A 23,781-nucleotide genomic window follows, 5' to 3' on the forward strand; every position below is an offset into this window, starting at 1 on the left:
CACATAAACAAAAAGGTCTCTCAATACCATTTAATCTCTCTAACAAACCAATCTAATTGGAACCGGGAGCTGCTTACAACCCTCTGAAAAAAAACCAAGAACACAGTATCCTTGAGAAAAGGAACAGCTTTTAGAAAAAAGGGACCAGCTTTGTGACAATATCAGCTTACTGACTCCCACAACTTCTATTATCAACAAACTCACCATCCCGTAATCTAAATCATTAGTATGGACGGTATACAGATGAGGCCTAGCATCTTGCTTTGGCACAATCTTGCAACTTGAAAATGTCCCATTTTCTCTACTCTCAAAGTCTTGCCCATTAACCAATCCCTATTTACGCTCATACATCAACTTTAACTCCATGAGACCTTATGTGGCATGATACCTTTCTGAATGCTTTCTGAAAATTCAAGTAAAATTCCTCTTCTGCTTCCTATTATCCTAGTTATAATCTCAAAAATTGTTAATAAATTTGTCAAACACATTTACTGTGTGTGATCACGTTGCTTCTTAATGTTCATTAGCTTTCACTCTGTCCTGCCTTTCATCCTCCTCTTTTTGATTCTGCCATCTTTTCTATCCAACTCAACACCTTCATTTTAACATATGAAACTCAACTGGTCAAAGATATTTTTCCACCAAGTTAGTATCCTATTAAGGCAATATGGGATTGGTACCTAATACCATAATATTGGTATTTTGTAAGACTTACTAAATTAGTTAAGGACATATAATTTCAATTGCTGACAAATTAGTTACCTTTGTGTTGAAATTCAGTGCGTTCTGTGATGTCTTGTAAAGCTCTGGATATTTCAACATGTTTTCCTTTCGACATGATCTCTCAAATATTCCCAAAGTGAGGGGAGGCAGAGCTGTGAAAATCTGACATGCACAGGTAAATAAGTTGATTTTCTTAGCTCTGAATAACAATATTAAACTGGCACTGCAAAATATTGATATTGAGAAGACAACTGCTGAACATCATACACGATGTCATGCCATTGATGTAGGAGATAGCCGTACATGTCATGGATATCTTATCAGTTATCTGTAACTGTTATTAGCAGTAATTTGACGTATGTAAAGTACAAATCTAGATAAGTAAAAATTGAGAATTACTAATCATGTCAATTTGAAATGTTCATTTCGACTTATGGAAAGGAATGTACTGTGCTACGTTTTCTGACCAAACTCAGTGAGCACATTAACATTTTGTAACCCCATAAATCGCCGGTGCATTGACTATAAATTGTATCATATAAACCAGAGAGTTATTAGTTGCATTACTCTTAACTGCACATTGAAACATTTTACATCATTTATCTTTGGCAATGGTCAAAATATATATAGATAAGAATACTTGATTTTAGCAGTTAACCTTTATTGAAAGCTCAGTAACAGCAAAGTTTTGGGTCATTGAATTATAAGATATCCACTTTATTGTCTGTGTCAAAATTGTGGGACTATTCCAATTTCACCAAGTGAATGCGAAAATGGTCTGCTTCCTGTAAATCACATCCTAAATGTGTTGCTTATGTACATGGATCAAAATACATGATTTTGTGAAGAAAGTCTACTACAAATCGTAATGATCACTCATGCATCAGAAAGGCACTGATTTTAGATCAGAACTGTGAAGATCATCAGTACAGTACAAAATTCTTTTAATTAGATTTAGATATTCTGCTCATGGTGTTTTGGAATCTATCGGATAGCCGACATATTGCAAATATCTTCATGAGCAGCAGGCGGCCAAGCTTCCTCACCAGCCCTTCAATGTCCATGCTTGAGACTTTGAAATATTAGCCCATGAGCGGGCATCATCTCAAGCACAAATTCCTTCTGTATTTGGGATCTTCCAGCAATGCAAAATGTGAGCAGAATTTACAAATACAGGGATCTTGGCACGAAGCAGGGAATATTCACCAAACTGAGTTATTGACATGTGCCTTTAATACTCTTAGTGACTTTAAATGTTGACAGATGTAAGCAAACTGTTAATAAGGCCTAAGTTCTTGATAATGTCAGGTGGAACAAAGACGGGAACTGAATACTTTTGTCACAAACGGGATGGTGATATATTTGGATGGGGTACACATCCAACCCTGTAAATCATCAACCTGAACTGAATATTCAACTATATGTACACTTACCACATTGTAGAGACCAATGCACCACCGTTCAAAGAGAATCTGACCGGAGAAACCATTCACGAAAGCAAACCAGATCTGAAGATGAAATAAAAATACATTAGGAATGATTTCTTATTAAAACAAAAAGACTCTTCATATGAATGTTAACATTTAAAAATTTAGTTTGTTTCACCAGACTTGGATTGCAAAAAAATTTTACAAAACAGAACAAATGAAGTGGGGATTGGGTTTGAGTCAGGATCTTGCCAGAACAATCCAAATCAAATCCAACTTCCTTATGCTATGCTACTTTGATTGTTATCTGGATCTAAATTCAAGTTATTGAACTATTGAATACTTTTCCACAGGAAAATAACAGACAGAGAACAGGTACATTTCAAAGAGAAAACTGATAAATATTAAATGCAGAGAAAGGTACAGTGACCCAAGTATATAACCAGGTAATAGAATTTACTTAGAAATGCTTGAGCCAGGCAGAGACTTGGTGGGCTGAATGTTTGCTTCCCTGTGGAAATTTACAAGTGTAAGAATGCTCCATAGTTTACGATTTATAGTTATTACCTGTTAAAGAAATTATATAAAGCAATTGTGAGACTATATCTCAAAATACTGAATGCAGTTTTGATCTCCTTATTTAACGAAGAAAGTAAATGCTTTGGAGATGGTTCAATGGAATTCCATCAACGAACACATTGACTTGGACCCCATTTATCACTCTCTGAGAAAAAGAGTAGGCAATGACATCACAGGAAATGACATCACCAACCCAAGGAAACCTAAACACATAAATAGAAAGCGGGTCATAACACTAGTGCTTCACTGCAGACTCACTGATGATCTTACCTAGTCTTGTGACCAAATGTCTGAAAACAAGCCTTCCAACTCAGTGAGCAAACTTACATCCAGAATGTTTATGCGTTTTAAGAAATCCATCCCCTCCTCCTTTATAATATGTACACTTTTGAAGATGTTGAAGTAAAGATATTATTGATGATCACCAGGATACATGAACATCAATGTTGAAAAATGTGGTGCTGGAGATCTGCAGTCCTCACTTTCTCCATTTTTTAAGATATCACCATCTATTTCCCCATATTCTGTATCTTCCATGTCCTTCTCCACAGTAAACACGGATGCAAAATACTTGTTTAGTATCTCCCCTATCTCCTGCAGTTCCAGATATGGCTGCCTTGCTGATCTTTGAAGGGTTTGTTCTCTCCCTAGTTACCTTTTGTCCTTAATGTATTTAGAAACTCCCTTTGGATTCTCCTTAACCCTATTTGCCAAAGCTATTTCAAGTCCCCTTTTTGTCCTCTTTATAAGTATATTCCTACTACCGTTATACCCTAAGGATTCACTTGATCTCTGCTGTCTATACCTGACATATGCTTCCTTCTTGCTTTTGACCAAACCCTCAATTTCTTTCATCATCCAGCATTCCCTACACCTATCAGCCTTGCCTGTCACCCTAACAGGAACATACTGTCTCTGGACTCTCTTATTTTTGAATGCTTCCCATTTTCCAGCAGTCACTTTACCTGTGAACATCTGCACCCAATCAACTTTTGAAAGTTCTTGCTTAATACCGTCAAAATTGGCCTTCCTCAAATTTAGAGCTTTGAGATCCTGTCTATCCTTTTCCATCACTATTTTAAAATTCACAGAATTATAGTTGTTGACCCAAAGCGCTCCCCCACTGACACCTTAGTTACCTGCCCTGCCTTACTTCCCCAGAGTAGGTCAAGTTTTGCACCTTCTTTAGTAGGTAAATCCACATACTAAGTCAGAAAATGTTCTTGTACACACTTAAATTCCTCTCCATCTAAACTCTTCATATTGTGGCAGTCCCAATCTATGTTTGGAAAGTTAAAATCCCATGCCATTGCCACCCTAATATTTGTTCAGATAGATCTACTTACAAATTTGTTTCTCAATTTCCTGCTGACTATTGGTTGGGGAGAGGGGAGGGGGGTCTATAATACAATCCCAATAAGGTCATCATCCCTTTCTTATTTCTCTGTTCCAACCAAATAACTTCCCTGGACATATTCTCGTATTATCCTCCCTAAGTGAAGCCATAATGTTATCCTTTATCAAAAACACCGCTCATCTTTCTCTCTTGCCCTGCTTTCTATCTTTCCTGTAGCATTTGTATCCTGGAACATTAAGCTGCCAGTCCTGTACATCCCTGAGACACGTCTCTGTAATTGCAATGATATCTCAGTCCCATGTTCCTAACCATGCCAGGAATTCATCTGCTTTCCCTATTAGGCCTCTTGCATTGAAATAAATGCAGTTTAATTGACTGAGTTCTCGGTTTTGTTCCTGTCTGCCCTGATTGTTTGACTTGCTCCATTTCCCAAGTGTACCAATCTCAGATTGATCTTTCCTCACGATCTCCCTGGGTACCATCCCCACCTCCACACTATGCACCCCCTCACCTTACCAGATTAAATCCTCCCAAGCAGCTCTCGCAAATCTCCCTGCTATTCATCCCCTTCCAATTCAAGTGCAATCCGTCCTGCTTATACAGGTGACTTCTACCACAAGAAGAGATTCCAATGATCCAAAAATGTGAACCTTTCTCCCCTGCACCAGCTCTTCAGCCACGCATTCAACTGCTCTATCCTTCTATTCCTACCTTTACTAGCTTGTAGCATTTGGAGTATTCCATATTACCATTGAAGACCTCCTCTTTAAATACCTGCCTAATTTCCCATATTCTCCCTTCAGAATCTCATCCTTTTCCCTTGCTATGTCATTAGTTCCAAAGTGTACAATGTCCTCCTGCTGGCCACTCTCCCCTTTGAGAATATCCTGCACTGTCTCGGAGATATCCTTGATCCTGGCACCAGGGAGGCAACACATCATTCAGATTTCTCGCTGTCGGCCGCAGAAATATCTGTGCATGCCTCTGACCAGAGAGTCCTCTATCACAATCAATTGCTTGGAACCTGACGTACGCCTCATGACATTCACGGAAAGACTGAAGCGACTGGGCTTGTATACCCTTGAGTTTAGAAGACTGAGAGGGGATCTGATTGAAACGTATAGGATTATGAAAGGACTGGACACTCTGGCAGGAGGGAACATATTTCCGTTGATGGGGGAGTGCCGAACCAGAGGACACAACTTAAAAATACGGGGTAGGCCATTTAGGACAGAGATGAGGAGAAACTACTTCACCCAGAGAGTGGTGGCTGTGTGGAATGCTCTGCCCCAGAGGGCAGTGGAGGCCCAGTCTCTGGATTCTTTTAAGAAAGAATTGGATAGAGCTCTTAAAGATAGTGGAGTCAAGGGGTATGGAGATAAGGCTGGAACAGGATACTGATTAGGAATGATCAGCCATGATCATATTGAATGGCGGTGCAGGCTCGAAGGGCAGAATGGCCTACTCCTGCATCTATTGTCTATTGTCTATTGTGCTCGTGCCATATTCCCTTGAGAGTCCATCACACCTACGTTTTCTAAAACAGCGGATTTCTTTGAGATGGGGACAGTCACAGGAGACTCCTGCATTACCTGCCTCCCTCTCCAACCTTTCCTGGTGGTAACCTATCTACCTGACCGTATCTGTGGTTTTTCTCCCTTCCTATACCTGCCATCCATTACACTCCCTAGCTCCTGTAAATTCCTTATTGCCTCTAAATGCAACCAACCAATCCATGTGATCTGATAAGATTCGCATCCAAAGTCGCTTCCTGCAGGCATAATCATTAATATCATGGAAATTCTCCCTAAACTCCCACATCTGACAGGAAGAGCACATCAATCTACTAAAGGCCATCATTGTACCTTAACAATCTACAGAAAATAACACAGTCTTACTGCTCTAAAAAGCACTCTCCCGCTAACATAGTATCTATCTTTTATATTTTAAAATTTTAATCAAGAGACAGATCTCAGTATAACATATGACAGATCTTATAACATATAACCTAAAAGAATCCACTCTACTAACAAATAAAAAAAGACAGCAAGGTTACAGGTAAAAACTATGCACTTATCTGCTTCTACGCTTCCTCCAAGGTCAGCTGTGATTTTAGCTGTTTGTTAATTTTTCTGAGAAATACTCCAATAGTCAAGAAATACTTGATCTCAAACAGCAAAGGCAGTAGCTGTGCTGATTCCCTGTTGTGTCAGACAGCATGTAGGTTTCTTTCTATCTCTCTCTCTTTCACTGACCATGTGGTCTCTCCCTTTGTTCTCTTCCTCCTTTTTAACATGCCGTTGTTTTGATCTTTACCCCCATGAGTTCGAAAACACGCAACAGTGTATAAAATAGTGATTACTACTCCTAAATTACTTCCATCACCTAAATTATCTCAAAAAGCAGCAGCTCTTACAGCACAATCTTGGATTATGGAGAATCCTTCTGAGACTCTTACTATCAAGAAAATATTCCAATTAGCCTTTCTCATATTGAAGTGGATGATGTCACATTTCTCCACACTAAACTCCATTTGCTGCAAGCTTACTTGTTCATTTCATCTGTTTATGTTCTTTTGGAACTTTCTCTGCTCACTCAAAACTTATTGAGCCTCGTAACTAGTGCAATTTGGAGTTTATGATCTATAACTAGCTGTTCTTTGGTCTAATTATTTGTCATATCTAGTGAAAAGCTGATACACAAATTCAATTCTCAAATTTTTGAAAGAAAATAAGCTTCCGAACCAAATACCTTTTGGAAGTGCATCAATACACTCCACCATGTTAGTGGCTGCCACACAAAAAAAAGAGATTAGTCATACAGCCATCCTTCAGAACCCCACGCTGACTATTTAATAAGTTCATACTTGTCCTAATGTTCAATCATTCAGAGATTCAATGACTGACTTCATTAACATTCTATAACTGTTAAGAAGGGAGCGTTGCTGAACAGAGACACCTTGGAGTGCAGGTTCAACTCCTTGAAAGTGGAGTCGCAGGCAGATAGGATAGTGAAGGCGGCGTTTGGTATCCTTACCTTTATTGGTCAGATCATTGAGTATAGGAGTTGGAAGGTCATGTAGCGGCCGTACATTGGTTAGGCCACTGTTGGAATATTGCGTGCAACTCTGGTCTCCCTCCAATCGGAAGGATGTTGTGAAACTTGAAAGGGTTCAGAAAAGATTTGCAAGGATGTTACCAGCGTTGGAGGATTTGAGCTATGGGGAGAGGTAAATAGGCGAGGGCTGCTTTTCCTGGAGCGTCAGATGCTGAGGGGTGACTTTATAGAGGTTTATAAAATCATGAGGGGCATGGATAGGATAAATAGATAAAGTCTTTTCCCTGGGGTCAGAGAGTCCAGAACTAGACGGCATAGTTTTAGGGTGAGAGGGGAAAGAAAAAAAAGAGACTTAAGGGGCAACTTTTCCATTTAGAGGGTGGTACATGTATGGAATGAGTTGCCAAAGGAAGTGGTGGAGGCTGGTCCAATTGTTACATTTAAAAGGCATTTGGATGGGTATATAAATAGGAAGGGTTTGGAGGGATATGGGCCGGGTGCTGGCAGGTGGGACTAAATTGGGTTGGGATATCTGGTTGGCATGGACAGGTTGGACTGAAGGGTGTTTCCATGCTGTACATCTCTATGACTAAGCAACTCTTTACTCATGCCCCTTTTAACACTGCGCTGATTATGATTATATACAAGTCATTTGAGATTAGATTGCCTTCTTTAGTCATGTTTTTAAGAATTAATATTTTAAATAATTCATGGAGTGATCTGGAATTGAATAAATCTGAAAACATTTTGTGGCATTCCATTACTGTCTTTATTTTAAAGCAGCGATTAGCTGGTTAAGGTCACAATATGGTTGCAATGCACAGCTGCAGTTTGACCTTCTCTCATTCTTAGTAATGAGAATAAATCAAGCACAACATAGCAAATCAAGTCTACCACAGCCAGAGCTTCTGTTTCCCAAAGACATGCTCAGGAGTTAAACACCTCACCAACTGCTAATTCTCAGGAGTGTGGCACACAAATTACAGGGCCAATTTTAATTCTAATTGGTCAACATGTCATTTTGATTCCATTGCGCATGGTTTCCCAATGCAGTTTTAGCCTTTTGAAATATATTTACTGCTTTCATGGAGAGAAATGTGTGGCTCAGTAGATGTTCTGCTTTTTTACAAAGTACAAATATCAATTTTCAAATAGCTTCTCATAAACATAAACATTTTCATGGCAGAAAAATAAACATTTCACCAAGTTGTATAAAGTTGAAAGATTTTTTATGGTCTGAAGTAACAGGAGGTAAAATAAGACAAGACAAGGCACACACGATGTTAAAGTGCAGAGAAACATTGTAAGAATGTGGTGAAATATAATTTTCAGTCACATTTAAGCCACTGTGTGGAGTCTACAAATTCTTGGAATGTTTGACATCTTGTCCATGTTAAATGCACATTTCTGTCAAAAACATCCCATCTGACAATGCAGTAATCACCAGACTGGCAGCCACGATTATTTTACAACCAAAAAGTGATGTAGTGCAAGGATGTACAAGAACATTATTGTATGCTTTCAAGTATACTCTCAAAACACTTCCTTCTACTTACATAAAAGTCAGAACTAAATTCCTGAACATTCATGCCAAAACATTCTTGGAACTGCCCCATATCACAATGAAACCTTCATTTACTCAAAGAATTACCATACCAAACTGATAGAACTAAATAAGAATATAAGAATGTAAGAACTGGGAGCAGGATTAGGCAATTCAGCCCCTCAGGACTGTTCTGATATTCAATACGATCATGACTGATCTCATCTTGGCCTCAACTCAACTGTCATGCCTGTTCTCCATAACAACTCAACCCATTATCTCTTAAAATCTAACTACCTCCTTAAATGTATTCAGTGTCCTGTGTTCACGCCACCCAGGTTGTGAATTCCATAGTTTCACGACCCTCAGAGAAGTAATTTCTCATCTTCATTTTAAATTTGCCATCCCTTAACCTGAAACTAAAACCTCTCATTCTAGATTGGCCCACTCTTTGTCAATTCCCTTTAGCAACAAACTTAGATTGTGCACATAGTAAAATCTGTGACTTAGCATGAAAGAATCATTAGATTATTTTTAAAAATATATTGTTTGTGTGGATAACAGATAGTAAATACATATATACAAACACACATTTATATGCATAGACATATGTCTTGGTATTTGCAGAATCATTGTGTAATCATTTTCTCTCTAAACAAACATGATAACTAATGAAGAAACAAAAATGTAATAACATGGGTAGAAATTACATTGAAGGAAACTGGAACAGTGACTACAAAATTAATAACTGCATGTTTTGGACAAACGTTTAGGTCTCAAGGAAAAATGTGGTGAGCATAAAAGATCACAATAAGTAGTGCAGTTCAAGATTATTATTTTGGAAAATTTAATAATTTGTGTAGATATTTGAAAATCTCACAATAAAAATTCTTAATGCTCCCAGATCTCAATCAAAGAGTTATTTGTTAGTAAAGAACTTGAGTATTCCTGAAAAAGACACATTTTGTCAAAACTTTCCATCTTGTATTCGTTAAGATAGTTTAGAATCTTAGAATTTTGCAGTTTAGGAGAAGCCTGTTGTGTGTACTAGTTCCCAAAAGAGCCACTCTGCTATTCTCATTCTCTGGCCCTCTCTCTGTAGTCTTCTAAATTCATCATTTTCAAATATACATCCAGCTCTCGTTTGAAACTTCCTGTGCAATAGACCTCCACAACTCTCCCAGGAAGCACATTCCAAAAGCTAACAACACTGAGCAAAGAAGGTTCTTCTCATCTCACTCCCAAGTTTTCTTGCTGAAAATTCTGAAATTGTGATTCCTGGTTACTGACATATCAAAAAGTGGGAACAGAATATCCTTCTTTTTCCTGTCAATATTGTTCATCATTGTACAAGAGGTCAAGTCTAAAACTTCTTTGTTCCAAGGAGAATAAGTTCAATTTCCTTAATTTTGCTTGCCTTTAAAATCCATCCTTCCTGGTATCATTCTAGTAAATCTCGATCGAACTCTCTCCAGGGTTTTAACATCTTTCTTTAAATAAGGTGCCCACAACTCAACACAGTTTTCCAAATATGGTCTGACCAATGATTTGTAGAGGTGTAGCATTACTTACTTGCTTTTATACTCTGCAGCTCCATTTATAAACACAAGGATCCTATAAACGTTCTTAAAAACTGTTTCAACTTGCCTGGCCACTTTTAGAGAATTATGCACTTGAATTTCTGAGGTCCCTCTGTTCCTATACGTCCCTCAAAGTTGTGCCAATGAGTTTGTCTCTCTCTATGTTTCTTCCACTAAAATGCCTTGCCTCATTTCTCATTTGAAATTCAGCTGCCAGGTGTCTGACCATTTGGCCAACGTATCAATGTCCCTGTGAAGTCACACAGCATCATCCTCACAATTCACTATTCTCCTTCGCTTAGTATCATCTGCAAATTTAGAGACCTTGTCCTCAACACCCATCTGCAAATGGTTTATATAAATCAGAAAAAGCAAAGATCCCTACAGCGATTCCTAGAGAACACCACTTTCAATTGGTCTTCAATATGAGAAATGCCCATGTACAGAGGAGCTTCAATTATCTGGCATTCAATTATCTGATTATCCGGCAAGATTGCAAGGTCCCAATGCTCTGCTAAAGTATGTCATCCGGCATTCAATTAACTGAATGAAATACTCCCAGCCCGTGTCCTTCGGATAATTGAGGTTCCTCTATAAGACAACTTCTAATCCATTTTGCCAGTGAATCAATAAGATCCCCCCTTGTCCTTTTAAGCTCAGAATACATACCCAAAGGCCTCAACTGCTCCTCATATGACAAGTCCTTCATCCCCAAGATCTTTCTTGTAAACCTCCTTTGGACCATCTCCAAGGCCAGTACATCTTTCCTTAGGTATAGGGCCCAAGACTACTCAATATTTCAAATGCAGTCTGACCAGAACCTTATACAGCTTCAGCAGTATATCTCTGTTCTTGTATTCTAGCCCTTTTGAAATGAATGCTAGCATTGCATTTCCCTTTCTAAATACCAAATGAAACTGCATATTAATTTAAAGAAAATCTTGAACTATGACTCCTAAGTTCCTTTGTGCTCCAAATTTCTGAAGTCTACTTAGAGAATAGACTACGCCTCTATCCTTCCAACCAAAGTGCACAACCTCACACTTCCTCACATTCCATCTGCTATTTCTTTGCCCACTCTCCTAGCCTGTCCAAGTCCTTCTGCAACCTCCCCGCGGCCTCATCACTACCTGTCCCTCCACCTATCTTTGTGTCATCTGCAAACTTAGCAACAATGCCCTCAGCTCCTTTATCCAGCTTGTTAACGTATAAAATGAATAGTTGTGGTTCCAGCACAGACCCCTGCAGAACACCACTCATCACCGGCAGACCATCCTGAAAATAAAACCTTTTATCCCCACTCTCTGCTTTCTGTCAGTCAGTCAATCCTCTATCCATGGCAGCACCTTGCTCCTAACACCATGGGTTCTTATTTTATTTCGCAGCTTCCTGTGCAGCACTTTGTCAAAGACCTTCTGGAAATCCAAATAGATCACACCTATTGGCTCTCCTTTGTCTAACTTGCTCAAAGACTTCTAACAGGTTTGTCAAGCATGACCTCCTTTTGATGAAGCCACGCTGACTCAGCCCCTTTTTCCCAGGCACTTACAAATACTCTGCAATCACATCCTTAGTCATGAACTCTAAAATCTTTCCAATGACAGAGGACAGGTTAGCTGACCTATAGTTTCCTGTCTTTGGTGTCTCTCCCTTCTTAGATAGGGGCGTTACAATAGCCATTTTCCAATCCTCTGGGACTCTTCCTGACTCCAGTGATTCCTGAAAGATCACCACCAATGCTTCTATAATCGCCTACATCTGGTCTGGGCAATTTATCCACCTTCAGACCTTTCTGTTTCCTCAGCACATTATTCTTAGTGATGGCCACTACGCTCACCTCTATCTCCTGACTCTCTTGAAGTTCTGGTGTGCCGCTAGTGTCTTCCCCTGGAAAAACTGATGCAAAGAATTTGACTGAAACATTCAAAGATTACTGAACAATATTTTGTAGGACCTTTGCAAGCTTAGGAAGAGAGCAGCACAGAAAATGCTAGCTAAAAAAAAGTCAAAGTGCATCCAGCTGATCTTCAATCATCCTGGCAGTTGTATAATATGATCTGACACTGCTGATTAATCATAAAAATAAATTTGCATTTACTCCAACACACACCAAGAAATGAGACAAAGACCACCCTGAGGAGAATGTTTTGGGAACAATAGATCTAAATTCACCTGTTAGCCGCAACTATGGTATACCTACAACACACCACGGCACAAATTGTTTACACTGGTTATGTCAAAATGTTTTTGAAATAAATCTAATTTGCCTTTGACTGAAATAATATTAACTGCATCCACGATACCTTAAGCAATGTGTTCCATCAATTAAGCAGTTACTGAACTAACAGAACTGAGTTTATCTTACTCAAAACCCATCCATTTGCACAAAGTTAAAGTTGGCCCTAATGTTTCTGCAGTTTGGTTCAGAGCACCAATCATCCAATCATCCATCATGTATAATGAAATAGCTTGATGGTGACAGTGCCCTGTAATAATGACTACTCTCTCTAGCCTCGGCAGACAAGCAGAAGAAAAGCATCCCAAGTGGAATAGGCCATTATCAGCCAGTTAAATACTGGAATTGCCTTCTGCAATTCCCCATTTTCAGGTGTCTTACTTTGAAACAAATGGTGCCTGAAACCTTGAAAATATTGAGGAGAAAGATTTATTTTAAAAACTAAACTGATTCATTCAGCTTCAAACAAAATGATGCATTTTCATTGTTCTGTCCATTTAGAGCTCGGAATTATTAATCATTGAATTAAAAATAAGATGTGCCATGAAGTATTGTAAGTGTTGTGAAATTCTAATTGCTTCCTCTTACCAGGATACCTCAGACCTGGTAAATCCAGCACCAGATGAACTGGTAAGTTACTGTGATACAATGTATAAAGTGCTTTAACAAGACAGTGTTTTTAAAAAAATCATGTTATCATGTGCAATTTGCCGATCACTCACTTATTTCACAGACTTGGTCAATTTATCGAAGACAATGTTTGAAAGTCAACACAAAAGCATTCGCAAAATTCTCTAATTTGTTTGAGACTTTTGAAAGACCATTTATACTTAGAATTTTATATATTAAATGAATATGCAGAATATAACTGCATCCAGTTCTCCTGTCAGGTTCTTGAAGAAAATCTGACAAGTTTCACAAAATACATTTAAAAGGTATCCAAGAGCTACCATGTCACAGCAGCTCCATAACACTCCATGGTTCATTCAATCGGATTATAGAAGCATGAATCGCTACAAATTCCCCATTTAGTCATTTGTATCCCAGCTGGCCTCCAGATGAACAGTCCCTGCTCACAAATCAACCAACTTTTATCGCTTGGATGAATATGCAAACATATTTGAAAAACAAATGTCTATAGTTTAAGATAGAAAAAAAAACGAGGTTAACAATTTGGTTCATTTTACTTAAATAGACTTAATAGCGAATCATGAAGTCAAATTATTGAGATGTTGCTCAAGAGACAGTTATCAACAGATTCCTTCTCACAATCTGCTAGACATGTGTGATTCTGATACAGTTTGCAATTCATGATTGACGGAGACAGATGGAATGTGGTTACTGTTTGGGAGGGGGTGGAATAACTTTAAAGAATTTCAAATCAATGCCATTCTGGACAAAATTTCCAAAAGCATTTTCTAAACTTATTTCCAATTTCCTTTTTAGCTCTTCCATGCCACTCCCATTATCCTCAAACTAAGGATACACTTCAGAACTGACTGCTAAGTAATAGGCAATGACAACCCAAAGGTTAACTTATCCATTAAGCTTCTGCCCTTTCCTCTGGGGAATTAACTAGAGCTATAGACAGATTTGGTCTCTTAAAACAGTAGCTAGGTCTGTACTGGAACAATTAGCCCTAGGCTTTAGATTCTCGCAGCCACTGGAGTTCAACATGATGTTGGTAGCAAAATACTCATTATTCTTGGTCATGATATCCTATGCACTAAGACACCAGCTGTGGTCACACTAGGTTTTACAACTTTAAGTTTCCAATTAGGACTTGACTGTAATAAAAGTGCAGTAAATTAGACCATACTGGTGCAATGAAAAAACTACACTGTCAGTCAAAAGAGGCCTACTGTGAGAGTTCACCATAATGGGCTCTGAAATCCATGACTTTTATTAAACATTTGTGAAGTTCTGAAGTCAACAAATGGGAAATTTCATAAGAAGAAAAATAAATTGTGCTGTTAGAAGATGATGAGCATATAATGTCCAAACGAGAGAGATCTACATTTTTACATATACGTCGTTATGCTACAATGCAACAGTTGTGTTCCTCTGCAACCTCGCGCTATAGAAAATCAAGCTATGGAAAACTGCTACAGAAAATTGCACTGTAGAAGATCACTATAGCAAATCGTTACACCCATTCAGCAGAAAATTTATGTCCATATAATTTGTTAACCACTTTACAGCCAATTCACGCTGTACAGCAGAACACCCTTTATACTTTTTCAGTTTAAATTGTTACTTTTATAACATAAATGCTAATCTAACAATTGTGCAGCACATGATAAAAAAATCTAGTAGTTGTGACCATAGCTATCTTCCTAACACATAATTTACCTTATAAGATACAATAAAAATTACTTTCCACATAGCTCAAGACTCTCCAGTTTTCCTGAACTCTGGTGGGAGACTAGTATATGATGTCAGTGTTTGACAATAGCCATTTACTGGATGAGTGTGGTGCTGGAAAAGCACAGCAGTTCAGGCAGCATCCGAGGAGCAGGAAAATCGATGTTTCGGGCAAAAGCCCTTCATCAGGAAACCTATTTTCCTAGGAGTTCTATTAATCTTTTGGAAGAGCTACTAGAAAACCAATACATTATAGTTCCTTTACAGTGTTTACTCTGCATCAATTCTAATTAAAGTTGTATAAGACATACATGATCGTTTTTGGTATTTGGACTTTTAAAAAAAAAAGGCAGATGGTTCTGATTTTAAAAAAAATCACAGCTCAGAAGTCATTTGGACTTGCAGAGACAATTAGTTGGTGACTAAAGTACATCAGTTCCAAGATAACATGTAACAGCAGTCAAGTGCCTGGGAGGAGAACTCCTGTGGTAGTAATGGGTAAAATATTTATATTATTGGGTTTTCTTCCTTTAGGAGTACGAAGAGTTTTTCCATTTCAGTTCAGGGAAACCAGTCATCTCAAGAGAAGCAATTTCTAGTTTGAGAAGTTTCCAAGACAGAAGTGTTTGAAATCTTTGCGTCGTGAGGACTGATAAAGTTTTGGTGATCAGCACTGAGAGAGGTTCATACCAGCAGGATCAAAGAAATTGTAACATTATTTCCACAGGTTCAAGAAAAAGAAACTGGAAAATATCAGTTCAAGGGTGGGGAGTCCAGAACGAGAGAGCATAGGTTAAGGGTGAGAGAGGGAAGATTTAAAAGGGACCTAAGGGGCAACATTTTCATGCAGAGGGTGGTGCATGTATGGAACGAGCTGCCAGAGATGGTGGGTGAGGTTGGTACAATTAAAACATTTAAAAGGCACCTGGATGTGTATACGAATAAGAAAGGTTGAGAGGGATTTGGGCCAAGTGCTGGAAAATGGGACTAGATTAGGTTAGGATATCTGGCCGGCAACGGTCTGTTTCTGTGCTGTACATCTCTATGACTATGACTCTCAGTAAGAATTTTCTTTTTGGAAAAAACCTGAGATAGAAGTGACATTTCTCTGGGATTTAGTCTCTAACAGATTGCAATAGGAAATAGTTTGAACACATGCAGCAACAGGTTCAAGAACAGCTTCTTCCCTGCTGTTATTAGACTGTTGAATGGATCTCTAACTTTAAATGATGATGATCTTGCTAACGTTGATCTCTCTTTGTGAACCTCTTGTGCAGTAACCTTGTATGCCTCGCTGACTAAGTACCCTGATCTGTATGTCCTTGTTTCCTATGATCTGCCTGTACTGTGTGCAAAACAAAACTGTTCACTGTACTTAGGAACCCGTGACAACAATAAATCAACTCAACTCAAATTAACCCGTTCAATATTAAAACATTATGCTGCAATCATACAAAATCCTAGTTAGACCCCCGTTAGAGTATAGTGAGCAGATTTGGGCACCATACCTCAGGATGGATGTTTTGGCCCTGGAGGGAGGTTTACAAGGATGATACCTGCACTTCAGGAATTAAGTTAAAAGGAAAGATTAGACAAATTAGCCCTTTATTCTCTAGAATTTAGAAGATTAAGGGGTGATCTAATCAAGATTTTCAGGATATTAACAGGGAAAGCCAAGCTAGACAAAGATGAACTATTCCCACTGGTTGAAGATTCTACAACCAGGTGTCGTAGTCTAAGCATTAGGTCCAGGCCATTCAGAAGCGATGTTAGAAAACTCAAAACGTAGTGGAGGTTTGGAATGTTTTTCCTTAAATGGCAGTTGATACTAATTTAATTGTCAAACTTAAATCTGAGATTGACATTTTTTAAATATAAAGCAAGACTATCAAGGAATATGGGCCCAAGGCAGGCATATAGAGCTAAGCCACAGATCAGCCATGATCTTGTTGAATGGCAGAGTAGGCTCAAGGGGCTCAATGGCCTACTCCTGATCCTGTGTTCTTGTTCCTATGTGGCTGTATCCTAATGGATCAAGGGGTGTAAATGTAGGGCAGCCACCTCGGTTATGCCCAATAAAGAGTTGTTTGTATGTTGTATACTACATACTTCATAAACTTGCTTTAGAAAGTCTACCTTTAGAGGATACAGGGGAACAGCAGCAGCAAACTTGTTGTTGAAGAAACTTGAAGGGTAATAAGAAATTACAGAGGAGGGCATCACAATGATCTTTGAAAGCAGCAATTTTAACAACCAACTCAAATGATTACTACATCAACCTCCTATACCAAAGTACAACATAAAGCCAAGAGCTAGAAATTATGTACAAGGGAGTGAGCTGCCCAAATCTATCAATGACATTGCAATGGGCCTGGCAGTCAAAATGGGCTAGCCCTTTCACTCAGCTATCCCAATGGGATGTCTGTATGCTCCAAATGCACTGCTAAAGTAGGGATCTCAAGTTCTGTGTAGCCAACTGTGCATACAGGAAGTGTACAGACCTTAGATCTCAGGAGATCCAATCAATGTATGGATTATTTTTCTTTAATCTGCTCCCTTTCATATGCTCTCACTTCACTCCTCTCAGCATTGAGTTGGAACAGTAGGCAAACAGAACTGAAGACTACGCCATAGTTCTGCTCTCAAAGCTTCTTTGTATGTTTCTACAGGGAAGGCATTTCCTGCCATCAGGTGGCAAGCAGGTTTGAACAGTGGCAGTGAGAAACACTGAAAAACTAAATGGCATTGGGAAGGAAGCACCTCTGCACGTAGCCTCTGAACACCCTGCATACTAATCATCTCTTTTAGTTGCTACTTCAGAACTACCTATTATCCAATTTAACTGAGTGTCTGTCATGCAATAACTGCTGAATGCATGATGATAAATTACATTTTACTAAAAACAGACATATATGCAGCTTGTGTAGGCTTACCAATTGATGCAATCACTCTACATTTTAACCAAGAAAAAGAGGAATTGATGAACAGGAGGCTAAATTTTAATCTAATTTGTCCAATGTTCTGGACACCATTTATCTCTTAATGCCACTTAAAAAAAATAAGTTGGTCATCATCTTACTGCAATTCAGGAAGCTTGTGCACCAATCATTTGACATATTTCCCTAGATGCATAATTAGCTATTTGTATTGATAACCTCGTCACCATCAGCAAATGTTTCTTTAATACTAGCAAATTTTAATATTAAATTGGTGAGTGTTTTTTTTAACAGGAATCCAATGCCCTGAGGCTGGTTTCAAGCAGAAGACCAGTACCTTTTCATGAAACACTGTGAACAGCTGAACAAGAGCCCTTGGTAGTACTAAGTATTTTCCCTGGTTGTAATGCTAGACAGTAGGGAAAGAGAATGAAAACAATTGTCAACAAAGGAATGAATGTCAAGAGAGTAATGAAGTAGCTTACCTCAATAATGTACAGGACTATGTTCTTGTAAAAGCAGTACAGGATACATTTTGCAACACGATTATAGTTCCAGGCTCCATGGACTAGCAGCAAGTTCTTCAGATACTTGAACTAGAAACAATATGCTCATTACAGAACAGTGCTTTTCTTTAAAAAAAAGCTAGGCTGAAACATCATCTTTTCATTCCACCATACAACAAAATATATAAGATAACATTGGACAATTGAAAGTAATGATAGTGTTGTGGTTATGGTATTGAATTATTCCATAGTTACTCTTGGCAGTTTGAATTGTCAATCTGAATTCAGTTTAAGGTCTCTGGAAACTAAAAGCTGACATCAATAACCAGGAAGGTTTTAGATTTCTGTAAAAACCTCACTCATCTATTCAGTTCCATCAGTACATTACCTTCACTACTGTACTACTCTTCTGGCACTGTTACATCTAATTAGCAATTCATTCTCAACTTTAATTTCATCACCAACTGTTGATTTTAAACTTTCTCTTACTGCATCCAACATACTAGATTTTTTGCAATTTTAAATTGAATGTGAGAGACTGACTCAAAATAAGGGGAAGTGTTCAGGCAATATCCATTTGTTTCTATTTTGTTTTTGCGGCGTGTATATTTAAATGGCAATTCTTGTTCCAGATCTCAGTCCAGAAGTTCTGGACTAATCTATAATTAGAGATGGCCCAGTCTGACAGATACAAGGAGTAAATATTCAAAAGGTGAGCAAGGAGAACCAAGATTGAACTTGGGAAGGAGAATTTCTGTTTAAATATCATACTGCTGAACAAGCAGAAGGGACCCAAGACAGATTGGAGTGGACTGATAGGGTGCTGCTGGGATCACTGACTTTGGGAGAAATTGCTAGGAAGCTAGCAGGAAGATAACCTGATATGTTCTGTGTAAAAGGTAACAAAAACAATGACAAACAGTTTTGGTTCTGTGTACATTATATTCTTAAAACAACAATTTTTATTTGTAATTTGTTCATAATTTATTTGATCTTAGGATGTGTGTGTCATTGATAAAGTCAGCAGTAATTGCCAGCCTTCTTGCAATCCTGCATTCCACATAGAAAGATCCATAGGGCTATTACAGAGATTACTCCATGATTTTGTGGGCGGCACGGTGGCACAGTGGTTAGCACTGCTGCCTCGCAGCGCTGGAGACCCGGGTTCAATTCCCGCCTCAGGCGACTGACTGTGTGGAGTTTGCACATTCTCCCAGTGTCTGCGTGGGTTTCCTCCGGGTGCTCCAGTTTCCTCCCACAGTCCAAAGATGTGCAGGTCAGGTGAATTGGCCATGCTAAATTGCCCCTAGTGTTAGGTAAGGGGCAGATGTAGATGTAGGGTATGGGTGGGTTACGCTTCGGCGGGGCGGTGTGGACTTGTTGGGCCGAAGGGCCTGTTTCCACACTGTAAGTAATCTAATCTAATCTAATCTAATTTTAACCCAGAGATGAAGGACTAATGGGTCAAAGTCAGGATGGTGAATGACTTGAAAGGAAACTTGCTGTTAAGGGTGTACTCATGTTACTTTGATTAGATTAGATTACTTACAGTATGGAAACAGGCCCTTCAGCCCAACAAGTCCACACCGCCCCGCCGAAGCGTAACCCACCCATACCCCTACATGTACATCTACATCTACCCCTTACCTAACACTACGGGCAATTTAGCATGGCCAATTCACCTGACCTGCACATCTTTGGACTGTGGGAGGAAACCGGAGCACCCGGAGAACGTGCAAACTCCACACAGTCAGTCGCCTGAGGCGGGAATTGAACCCGGGTCTCCGGCGCTGTGAGGCAGCAGTGCTAACCACTGTGCCATCGTGCCGCCCACTAACTGTTGCTCTTGCACTTCTAGGTAGTGGTGGTCACAGGCTTGGAAGGTGCTGCTATAGAAGCATTGGCAGGTTCCTGCAGTGCATCTTGCAGATAGTACACACTGCTGCCACTGGATAAGAGACCGAATGTTTAAGGTGGTGTGCGGCTTTATCCCAAATGTGTTAAGCTTGTATTGCTGAATTTGCACTCATCTAGGTAAGTGGAGAGGATTCCATAACATTTCTGTCTTGTGCTTTGTAGATGAGGACAGGCTTGAAGGAATCACTGCAGAATTTTCAGCTTCTGACATAGTCTTGCACCCACAATATTAGTGATAAACCCCAAGATGCTCATAGTGGGATATGTCTTGAATATAGTGGAGAGATTGTTAGACTCTTGTAGTTGGACATGTGTGTGTTTTGGAAGCCACTGGCCACTTATCAACTCAAGCCTGAACCATCCAAGTGTTGTTACAGACAAGAATAATTGGTTTAGCACCCGAGGTGTAGTAAATGTTGCTTAATCCCATGTAATCATCTGCAAACATTCCAATTCTGGCCTTATGTTGGAGGAAAGGCAACTAAGAAGCTAAATATGCTGGGTGATACTCCTGCAGTGACATCCTAACTGGAGATGACTGGCCTCCAAAACATCATAACCATTTTTAATTGCGCTCTGTATGATTCCAACCAATGGAAAGCTTCCCCCTTATTCCCATTGACTTTAATTTTGCTCTGTCTCTTCGATGCCACACTCATCCAATGCTACCATGATGTCAAGGACAATCTCAACTCCCGTTCATAAATGTTTATAAAGGATGTGTTCAATGTTTCACTTAAAATTGACAGATTAAGGTAACTATCACTAAAGATCCTGGTATATTTATCTTGGGGTTACTTGTGAAATGTCCAACTTATGTGGGTTGAACAGTTTCAGAAAACATTGACAGTTATTGAAATAAGATCACAAGCCTCATATTTTTGGAGTCGATAACCTTTTCAAGTAGGATACTAACATGACAATCAACAGGAAAGGATTACTTCATTCACTATCATCCATAATAATACTGTTTAATGCCAGTGACATTGAAACATATCAAAATTAATTCCACAAACTGAAGGTTATCAAAGTGCCCTTGTATGTCAAATTATTATTTTCTTTTCAGTTACCTGTGCTATAGAATAGTCAGATGAATTTGCTGCTTGCAGACCCTCATTTCCACTTATTCCAACACCAACGTGTGCTGTCTGGATCATGCCCACATCATTTGCTCCATCACCTATCGCTAATGTTATGACTTTCACCTGTTTCTTCACCATGTCAACAATTTCTGACTTCTGAAGAGGAGTAACTCTGAACAAAATGAAATAGAAATATAAATCAGAATGAATCCAGAGTGAAACAGAATTTTGGTAACCTAGAGGAATGCTTTTGATTGTTTCTTATTTCTATCAACATTAGATGTTGTTCCAATGGTGCGTTCGGTGGACACTTTTGTGCAATACTTCTGTGTCACTTAAATTAATTATAGGAGAATTACTTCTGCTCAATCTACTACCAAATTCCCAGACCAAATGCCAGGCTTTTATCTTCATTTTCTCAAAGGCTGCGGCAAGCCACACAGAAAGGACAAATCTATTCAACAGTTTTGTACCAAATATAAAATAATGATTATTCCAGTTAGGATATTGTATAATTTCTATCTCATCACTAGGCTGCTTATTGGTGGGGGGAGATGAAAAGGTTTGTGTGAGGAAGACGGGGGGGGGGGGGAGATGGGAAGATAAAGACAGGGATGGTGGCCAGTGCAGGGAGTGGTGGACGTTGTAGAGAATGATGGGTTAACCTTGCTGTGGGGCCCAGAGAAGCACTCAAGAGTATTAGACTGGCCACTAAACCATAATTCATACCTGGAATTGGCCTCCACTGTCTGGTGCAGGGATCAACCTTCTGACTCAGTGACTGGAATGTTAACGTTAAAGGCAGCAAAGACTCACTCAGACATTTAGGGTAAATAAACAGAATGAATAGGCACAGAAGCAATTCCATACAAGAACAAGCCTGGTTACAGTCTTAGGTTACCTGAAACATCAACGCAGCAGTGTCAAACTTTTTATGCCTTTGCACTGGCACCAGCACCTGAATAATGTTGGATATTTATTCAACCAATTTATAAATAATCTTTCCAATGTGGCCGATACACTGCTAACTTCTGACTTGGATGTTCTACTAAAGGTTTGTTGGCTTTCTAGGGAGATAATCCTATCAGTTTTTTGCTGCTGGAGTGACTGGATACTAATAATACTTATATTGTATACAAGTGAGCATATTGTACAGTTCTTCAAATAATGAAAAATAACAGTTATCTGTGCAGCTGTTATATAACATGAAAGCATCTGAATATTTATGAAATACTTGGCAATTTTATCACATGCTCTCATATTCTGTTTTGGAACAAATTTTAAAGCAATGTTTTAAGGGCAGTACAGACCTTTCTTATCACAGGCTCACAGCAGAAGGTTGCCTCTCATCAGTGAAACAGATAAAATACACAATTCTAGGTAATCGCAAGGTGCCAGGGCCTACTTGTATCAACATGGAAGAATTTGTGCACAACAGAAAATATGTCAGGTTTCTGTCAACTAGAAAATCCAGCCCTCTATACTTAAATATGTTTTGCTTTTTTTTGAATGGGTGCATACATAATGACTTGAAAGGGTAAAGTTTGCAAATGTTGGCTCCACTGCTTTCATGTGCATAATTAGAAAATTCACTTTCACAAATCAGGTCAATCTGTTTTCAAAGAAATCACTAGAGTAAGGCCTTTGTACTTGCACTGATTTGTTCCTGGTTAACAGGAATGAACAGATATTACATAGTATACCTAGTTTTCTTTATGAGTAAATATATGGCTATGCATATGATTACAACAATTACTCTGGTTACATAATTTCCTCTGGATGCTTAAAAATTGTTTTTTGTTATCATAAGATGCCATTTTGTGCTAGGGTGTGACATTATGTTAGACAATTATCTTTTTCATGCTTCTCTACTCTTCAATAGTTGAAAAATAATTAAAATGTTATGTACGTAATTGAATGAATTTCAAAATGAAATTGACAAAGCATTTAGACACTTAGTTTTTGTATAAATCAGCATTTGGTTTTTCTAAACTTACAAAATCAAAACAGCATTTAGCAAATGTGCTTATTCTAGCTTACCGGCAACAGATGACTGCCTTGCAAGACAAAGCAAGATCCAAAAAGGACTGTCGCACTCCAAATGTCAGAGCATATTTGAGAGTTTTGCCATCTATAATTAGTGCAAAGTCATTATCCTTGCGTAAAGCATCACCTAGAGTATTGCAGTGATGAATGAGTGTTTCCCTTGTCATCTGTGAATTAATTTTAACAGGAGTGAATAAGGTTGCACTGAAGCAAAGCATTCACAGAAAACTGGACATATAATGCAATGAACTGAAAACTTATACAAAAGATTGAATTTTCACGTAAGGGATTTGTCAAGAATGGCTGGTTCAATAAATTATTACATTTTAATTCTTCCAACATTAAAAAAAAATAATGTGCCTAAGCCTGAACGTTGCCCAGGTCTTGCTGGATGTAAACATGAACTATTTCAGTATGAATAGTAGGAA

The 23,781-nt window shown here is 38.7% G+C and overlaps 1 protein-coding gene across 3 annotated transcripts in view; it reads right to left on the bottom strand.

The window, feature by feature from the left end:
• The window catches only part of atp8a1 (ATPase phospholipid transporting 8A1), a 355,098-nt gene that overhangs the window by 80,287 nt on the left and 251,030 nt on the right, over nt 1–23,781 (bottom strand). For all 3 annotated transcript variants that reach the window (XM_072568277.1, XM_072568286.1, XM_072568295.1), the window contains 5 exons: nt 23,348–23,520; nt 21,296–21,479; nt 18,288–18,398; nt 2,157–2,231; nt 763–885 (listed from right to left, as the gene is read on the bottom strand). In XM_072568277.1, coding sequence (XP_072424378.1) covers nt 763–885; nt 2,157–2,231; nt 18,288–18,398; nt 21,296–21,479; nt 23,348–23,520 — 666 coding nt within the window. The remainder of the gene's footprint in view (nt 1–762; nt 886–2,156; nt 2,232–18,287; nt 18,399–21,295; nt 21,480–23,347; nt 23,521–23,781) is intronic.

The sequence above is a fragment of the Chiloscyllium punctatum genome, chromosome 1, assembly GCF_047496795.1.
Source record: "Chiloscyllium punctatum isolate Juve2018m chromosome 1, sChiPun1.3, whole genome shotgun sequence".
Taxonomy (NCBI): domain Eukaryota; kingdom Metazoa; phylum Chordata; class Chondrichthyes; order Orectolobiformes; family Hemiscylliidae; genus Chiloscyllium; species Chiloscyllium punctatum.